This window comes from Panthera uncia, chromosome E1 (genome assembly GCF_023721935.1).
Source record: "Panthera uncia isolate 11264 chromosome E1, Puncia_PCG_1.0, whole genome shotgun sequence".
NCBI lineage: Eukaryota > Metazoa > Chordata > Mammalia > Carnivora > Felidae > Panthera > Panthera uncia.
The window spans coordinates 11,705,819-11,713,419 of NC_064814.1; the positions used below are offsets into that span (position 1 = coordinate 11,705,819).

General features: G+C 52.1%; 1 protein-coding gene across 2 annotated transcripts; it reads left to right on the plus strand.

The window, feature by feature from the left end:
• Positions 1 to 2,282: 2,282 nt before the first annotated feature.
• Positions 2,283 to 6,794, plus strand: NKIRAS2 (NFKB inhibitor interacting Ras like 2). 2 transcript variants are annotated; one of them, XM_049636089.1, is made up of 4 exons: positions 2,283 to 2,449; positions 3,415 to 3,522; positions 3,923 to 4,164; positions 4,845 to 6,794. In XM_049636089.1, exons 2-4 carry the CDS (start codon positions 3,429 to 3,431, stop codon positions 5,082 to 5,084), a joined length of 576 nt encoding a protein of 191 aa, XP_049492046.1. In that variant the 5' UTR covers positions 2,283 to 2,449; positions 3,415 to 3,428; the 3' UTR covers positions 5,085 to 6,794. The 2 variants fall into 2 exon arrangements, with proteins under 2 accessions (XP_049492046.1, XP_049492047.1); XM_049636090.1 differs by having other exon boundaries at positions 3,419 to 3,522.
• Positions 6,795 to 7,601: the final 807 nt, after the last annotated feature.

A 7,601-nucleotide genomic window follows, 5' to 3' on the forward strand; every position in this document is an offset into this window, starting at 1 on the left:
TCTCCGTGCTGGGCCGGTGGCCCAGGGACGGTTCCTGTGCGTAGGAGGCGCCACTTTACCCGTGCGTCGGAAGTGAGGGCTACAAGAGGGTGATGCCTCTCTAGGCCTGAGCTCTTCTCAGTATTCTGAGAGCCTCGTTGCCATAGCAACTTCCAATCCTAGAGAGTCTCCAGTAAGGTTCAGGAGAGTCTGGGTTGGGTTGGGGACTCGGTGACCCAGGACTCTGGAGGGAAAGAGCCCCACTACTACCTTCCTGACCTTGGAGTGTGTTCACAGCTTCCTACCGGGAAAGGCAAGAAGAGACACTTTGAGCCCAGTTCCCCTAGCTTTCATCGGCCCTTGGAAGCCCTGCCCAACCAAGCCAGGGGAACGCAGGGCGTCTTCACCCCGCGCCTTTCATCCCCACTGGATCTCCAAGCAACAACTGGTTCATCACCCTAATGACGCTGACCCTTTAATGAGGCTGCTTTCATGTCAGCTGCCTGGGAGTGCCATCTCAGCATTAAGCCTAGGAAGGGTGGCACGGCGCCCCAGACCCTGCCCTGGAGTTTATAAGGCAGCTCTCAGGGTGAGGTCCCTGCTCCATAGTGTCCCCAGTACTCATCCTTTATGGAAACACCCTGCTCAGCACGCTTGTTTTGCCGAATGCAGTCTGGACTGGGAACTCGAACCAATAGTATTCGTGGGTTTGAATAAAACCGGGGTTTTCTGAGGTTAAATTAAATTGGAGGAGTTTGAGGTTAAAACTTTTTAATTGAGAACTAAAGAAGGGGACAAGTGAATTTGGAAAGGATCTACTCCTTTCCTCCAGTAAAATAGTGTCATCCTCAGTAGGCTTCTTGAAAGGCCTCTGCCTATGGCAGTGCTAAGGGAGCAGAAACCACACCCACCACTGGCTAGAGAAGGTTGGGAGAGGCTCAGTGGGTGGGAAGAGAAGTCATTCAGCCAGCCAATCATTCACTAGTCTCTCCAAATGGCCTACTTGGGGAGTGTGCTAGATTGGGCGGATACTCACAGACCACCTGCCCTGCCTGCCAATGGGTCACAATCTATGGTCTAATGCAGGAAGCCAACCTGTCTGTGGACCATCTTCCCACTGTGTGTTCTTTGCATCTAAGCCAATTCATTTGCTCCCATAGCTTTCATTTGAGCTGTAGATGACCCTCAACTTTGTCGGTATTTCCAACCTAGACCTCTCACTTGTGAGTTCTAGATCAATATATCCAATTATCTACTGGATGTCTTGTATGTTTCACAAATCCTGGAGACATTTATATTTAAGTCAAATTTGTCATTCTCTCATTCCTCAAAAACAACAACAAATGCTTTACTTATTTCTCTTTTCCTGAATTCCTTATCTTGTCAAGTGGGTTCACCAATTGGCCACCGAATTAGAAAGATAGGAGACATCATGAACGCCCCCTTTCTCACTCCTGACTCCCAATTTATCACCAAATCTTGTTGATTTTCCTACCAAATGTCTTCCAAATCTATCTGTCTCCATTCCATACCAAATCAGGCTCTCCTCATTTTTATTTTTAAAACTTGGAATACTACCATAGTCTCCTAACTGGCCCCTTGTCTCATCTCCATTCTTTACTCTTCTGCCAATGACCTTCCTAAAAGCAAAAATGATCATGTCACTTCACTGGCATAAAACCTATCAATGGCTTTCCACTGCTGTTAGGATACAGTTTGAACTCTTTGACCTAACACACAAGGTCTTCGATTATTTGCCTCCTTTCCACCAACAACATTGAACCAAAACACTTGTAGTTCCAGAAAAATGCCATGACTTTTGCCATGTTTCCTCCACTCTTTCCTCCCAGACCCTTAAAATCTCAAAACAGGCATAACCTCCTCCAGGAAGTTTTCTGTGATGCCCACTGTCCCTGAAGTCCAATGTTTTTTGCTATGCTCCCATAGCACCTCCAAAATAGTTTTTACCATGCTGCCCTGTAGATATCTAGCTCCTCTAGACGGTGACGTTCTCATGAGCAGCAGCTACCTTGTCTAATTACATTTTTTCTCAGCATGTGGTTTTATACCTGGCACAGAGTAGCTGCTCAGAAGACATCTGACTAATAAACGATTGAATAAATGAAGCGTTACTGCACTATGGTAGCCTTTAGAGAAAGAACATTTGGGCATTAGAGACACCAGCCCCCTGTGTCCAAGTTGCCTAGAACCTTGTGCTCGCGTGTGCGGCCAGCCCTGGTGCCGGCTTTCTCCCCGTCATTCTCCCCTCCTGCCTCTGGGGGCGCTGTGTGCCCGGCTCCTGCAAGCTGCAGCCGGAATTGGTCCTGAAGGACGGAAGCTGGGGGGCGGGGCCAGACGGAGCCTGGAACGACCCGGGAGGAAAAGCGGAGTGCTTGTGGCTGTGCTGCCCCTCCCCTAGTCCCGGCGCGCCTGGAGGGGCCCAGCCGGGGTGCTGCGAGGGCTCCGGGAGGTACGGAGGTGGCAGGCCAGGGTCGGTCACCGCATCCGGGCCGCTTTAGGTGGCGGGTCTCTGCCTCCGATTCCCTCTAGGGGCCCCCTCGGGGGTAAATCGGTGGCGGAAGCCCCTCTAGCAGTCTCACTTGGGGTATCCTTTCATTGTGGGGCCCACTATTTGGGCCCCGAGCGGGGAGGGGGTCTGTATCGGGAGTTTACTCGAGAGGTCTCTGTTTAAGACACCTCTTGGGAGTGCCCTCTGTATCTGCTCTCTGAGGCAATCCTTGTCTGGGGTTTCTTCTGGGAAGCTTGTGTTTGGAATGCCTTCGACGAGATCTCTGTCCGGGAGGTTTCTGTGTCTGAGCCTCATTTTGGCTTATGAGTTCAAGGGCATCACAGATTTTCTCCTTTTCCCCTTAGATTCTTTCACTCTTTCTTGTGTGATGTTCTTCATCTTAGCCATGGACTTGACTGGGAATTAGAGGGAATTAATTGTCCAGATAAATCATACAGGAAAGCAAAATCCCATTCTTATTAGCTCGCTCTACAGACGAAGAGCGGCTTAAGACCAATCCACACAATATAGCATTCTTGTTTATTTCTCCATGGAGGCATGGCTCAAGACAGGAAGCTGAGTGGAGCTCCCTCCAGCTACTGGTCTTCCACATCCTGTGCACAGAAAGGAACCCGGCCAGTGGTTCCTTTAAACCAAAGACTCTCTTCCCCCTTTATGGCAACAATTACTGAAAACCTGCTCTGAGCCAGTTACTGATCAGGTGCTTGGAATGACAAAGATGAGTAAAGTACAGCCCACTGTCCAGTAGCGGACAGAGACACATCACTCCAATACACCCTGACCACAGTAGGGGACAGACAGTGCTGAATCCCTGAAGTTCTGAGGTTCAGAACCTGGCTCTCAGTTATAGGAGATCTGCCCTCTGTTTTCATCCCACCTCACCCAGTGTGCTTCTGTTCTTCAAGGCAGAAGGCTAAGCATGGGGAAGAGCTGCAAGGTGGTCGTGTGTGGTCAAGCATCTGTGGGCAAAACTTCAATCCTGGAGCAGCTTCTATATGGGAACCATGTAGTAGGTGAGTGTTGTTGGGGGTAGGGACATGGTGGAAGAATAAGTAGGATGTGATCATAACATGAAAAGGCTAAAAGCTGCTGCTGCTGGTTATTGTACCCCCAAAGAGTGAAATCTACTTAACGACCTTAACCCCAGCATATTGAAATCTGGAAAGAGGAAACCCAATATTTGAGATAGCAAGGAAAAGCTCTCAGGTCACGCTTTTGCTTAGTATGGCGTTAGCATGAGATCCATGCTGTTCCCCAAGTCATCCAGTCTTGCCTGTCAGTCCCTGGCCCTCTGTCCCCAGCCCCACATTCCTTTCTTTCCCTGGCTGATTGGCCTGTTAGGATATACTCAGTCACCCACGTTTCCCATCTTCCTTCTTTCTACAAACAAGTTTTTTCCTCATTTTGCCCCAGGTTCTGAGATGATTGAGACACAGGAAGACATCTACGTGGGCTCCATTGAGACCGACCGGGGGGTGCGGGAGCAGGTGCGTTTCTACGACACCCGGGGGCTCCGGGATGGGGCCGAGCTACCCCGGCACTGCTTCTCCTGCACTGACGGCTATGTCCTGGTCTACAGCACGGATAGCCGAGAGTCCTTTCAGCGTGTAGAGCTGCTCAAGAAGGAGATCGACAAATCCAAGGACAAGAAGGAGGTGTGTGTGGGGATCCCTTCTCCACCTTTCCAGCCTCATTCCAGCTTCTGGGGCTCTGAAAGACATATCCACGGGTGGGGTTAGGAGAAAGAGTGGGCCCTGGGCTGGCTCTGGGGAGCCTGGCATGGCTATTTTTCATTCCTATCCCAGGAGGTAGGGTAGGAGCTAGAGGGGGGATAGAGGCCACTGGAGGGTGTCTTCACCCCTACAGGTGGCTGTATGTTGAGGCAGCTCAACCAAAGAGGCTTTCCTTTAGTTTTAGAGGTTTCTGACCTAACTTTGGGAGCCCCCACTGATCTTTCTTTATGATGGTTCTTTGCTCTTATCCTTCTGTTCCCAAATCCCCCTTTAAGCTGCAGGTGTTTGGGGAATGTTCCCTCACCAGTTGTTTAGCCAGAAACAGACTGATTGCTCGTAATGAGCAGGCACGGGTGACACAGGGCTCATAAGAGAACTCCTGGAGGGAGGGCCAGATGGAGAGTAGAACTTAAACAGAGGAAGGAGAATAAAAAGCAACCATCTCCCTCTCCCCAGTCATTGTTTCCTATATAAGAAGAGGCAAAACGTTAGCTATTGAGACTTTTTCTTCTGTTAGGACTTCTAGGTCATTGCCAACCCTCACACCCAACTCTGAGGCCCATGGTACATCCTCAGGCCTCTACTCTGTCCCTCTTCCCCAGGTCACCATCGTGGTCCTTGGCAACAAGTGTGACCTACAGGAGCAGCGGCGTGTAGACCCAGACGTGGCTCAGCACTGGGCCAAGTCCGAGAAGGTGAAGCTGTGGGAGGTATCTGTGGCTGACCGCCGCTCTCTGCTGGAGCCCTTCGTCTACCTGGCCAGCAAGATGACCCAGCCCCAGAGCAAGTCTGCTTTCCCCCTCAGCCGCAAGAACAAGGGCAGCGGCTCCTTGGATGGCTGAAGACCTGTCATCCTTCCTCCACTTTCCCAGCCTCCTTCCAGCTTCTGGGGCTCTGGGAGATATATCCAGGGGTGGGGTTAGACAAGCTGTCCTTCCCAGGCCAGGCAGCTGGGCTGTCCCAGGCTCAGGTTGCTTTTGCTCCCTCCCAGCCTTGGGAAGTGGAGATAATCTAGGTTAGTGCCCCCCAAAGCCTCCCTCCCCACCAGCTCTCATCATACCTGCCCTCCATGACCTGGGGCAGTTGTGGTCAATGTCCCCTTCCACCTGCCCTGGACGGGAAGCTGAGCTGCCATGCACAAGTGCCCAGTCTAGGCTCTGGTTCCTGTCACAGGGGTCCCCCACCTGTGAGCTTTCTGCCAGTGACAGACAGACAGACAGACACACACACACACACACACACACACACACTCATACTCATGGCACCAGACTGGACTCCAGAGGAAGGGCGTCCAGGTATTATGTACGTGCGTGTAGACGTGTGCACAAGTGCATGTGTGTGCATGCTGGTGTCCAACTCTGACCCCCTCACCTTTCTCCTGTCCTCTCCTTGGCTGGAAGAAGCCAGCCTCCTGGGAAGTGTAATTTTCTGCTTTAACTCCCCCCCCCCCACCCCCCAATTGTTTTGCTTCTTCTTCCTGCTCAGGGAGCACATGGCCCTTATTGGCTGAGGTGGAAAGGAAGGATGGCTGGGCTTCACCAGCTGGCTTTGGGACCCTGCAAGTCCTTTCCTCTCTCTGGGTTTCAGTTTTCTCATCTGTAAGGTGACGGGAGTTGCTTAGATGATCTTCTGGATCCTCTCCAGCCCTCTGATTTTATAATACCTGTGGCTTGGGGCTGGCTCTTACTGTACCCTTTGCTTCTCCCTCTTCAAGGTGCTATGCCCACTGGCCCTGGAGGCTGAGACACTGCTCTCCCCCAACCACCAGGGGGCAGGCGTGCACTGCCTCTAGCTGCCAGAGCGGCCGCCCGCCCAGTGCCCGATCAGCCCACCTCACACCCGGTGGGGCCTGGCCTTCACCCCTTCCTGTGGTTGTTTTCAGCTGATAGCTGGACTCCTATTTATAAATTACCTGTGTTTATATGCCTGCTGCCATGGTGAAGGCTGGACAAGGTGCTCCTCTAGCCCTTCCTTACCTCAGATGCCTGAATAGAACAAGGCAAACCAGTAGCAGCTTCTCAGGAGCTGACAGATCTGTCGGGGCTCAGAAGGGTGGTTACACTTTCAACATGCTATCAAGTGAGCTTGTAACCCACGACTTCCTGTGTCCACTTCATGCTTCTAATGTGCACACCCAGCAGAGATGAGACACCAGAGCCAGAGCCAGGTGACCTCTAGTCCACACCCCTTCTCCCCGGGATGGGAGAGGTGAATAGGGCAGGGCTGGGTGAGTGGAATTAGGGCATCTACAGGCTCGGGCTTGAATTCATTTATTGATGCATTGGACACAATAAAACCACAACTGTTATCAAAAGGTTCCCCTCCCCTCCCCCCTTCTTGTCCTCCCATTGGAAATATCTAAAAAAGGAAAAGATACAGGTGGATACTGGCAAAGTCCCATATTGTGGGGTGACAGAGCAGTGCTGGGGGGTGGGATGGAGGTTGTGACATTAACTTTGACAGCATGAAAATGGGTCTTGAGTGTGTCAGCCTGGATCCCAACACTCAGCTTCACAGTGAGGGGGCAGGATTCTGCTTGGGAGGAGGGGAAGCTGGATTTAGTGCTGGGGACCGGTTTGGGGTGAGGAGCCTGAGGGGAGAACTCTTTTGGGAGCCCTGGGGGAGGGGGGGTTGGTGTTAGCTGGGTCCATAGTCTAGAGAGATCCAATGCCCACCACCACCCTCCACCCCCAGCTGGGGTTCAGGAGAAATCAATGAAAGGCTGAGGAGAGAGCTTGTGTGGGATTGATGACCTCTGTTAAAACTGGGCCCAGCCAGAAAATCACCCTCCCCTACCCCTCTCCCAGCCCTGTCTGATCACAGCAGAGGAACCCCAAAATCTCTCAGCCCCAGCCCCACCCTGGCTTTGCTCCCTGCCCCCCCTTTCTCCTCCACAGTCTTCTTCCACTCCCCCAGGGTCACCTTGTCCAGATAGCCTTGAACCCTGTTCAGCTTGAGACCCCATCTGCCACCTCCAGTGATTCTCCAGAGAGTCCAGTGAATGGAGAGGGCCTCTTCTCTAGACTTCTTGCCAGGCTCAAAGTTAAGATTCCTAGGACCTCTGACCATGGGGTTCTAGGTCTCAGGTGGGGGAAATGAGAGCACCATGGGGCTGGGGCTAGGATTTTGCATAGATCTTGGGGATTTCTCAGTTTGCTCCCTGTAAATCAGGCTGGGCAATGCAGGGGAGCCCATTGCCAGCCTGAGGAGGCTGGGGAGAGGAGAGTTGGAAGGTCCTGGGCCAGGAGGGTTGTAGTTGAATCCGTAGTCCAGACTGGGCAAAGGGCAGCTGCCCTTAAAACTAGCCCAGCTCTTCCTAGATTGGGCAGGAAGCTTTGGCTGTAAATGGCAGTCTCCTA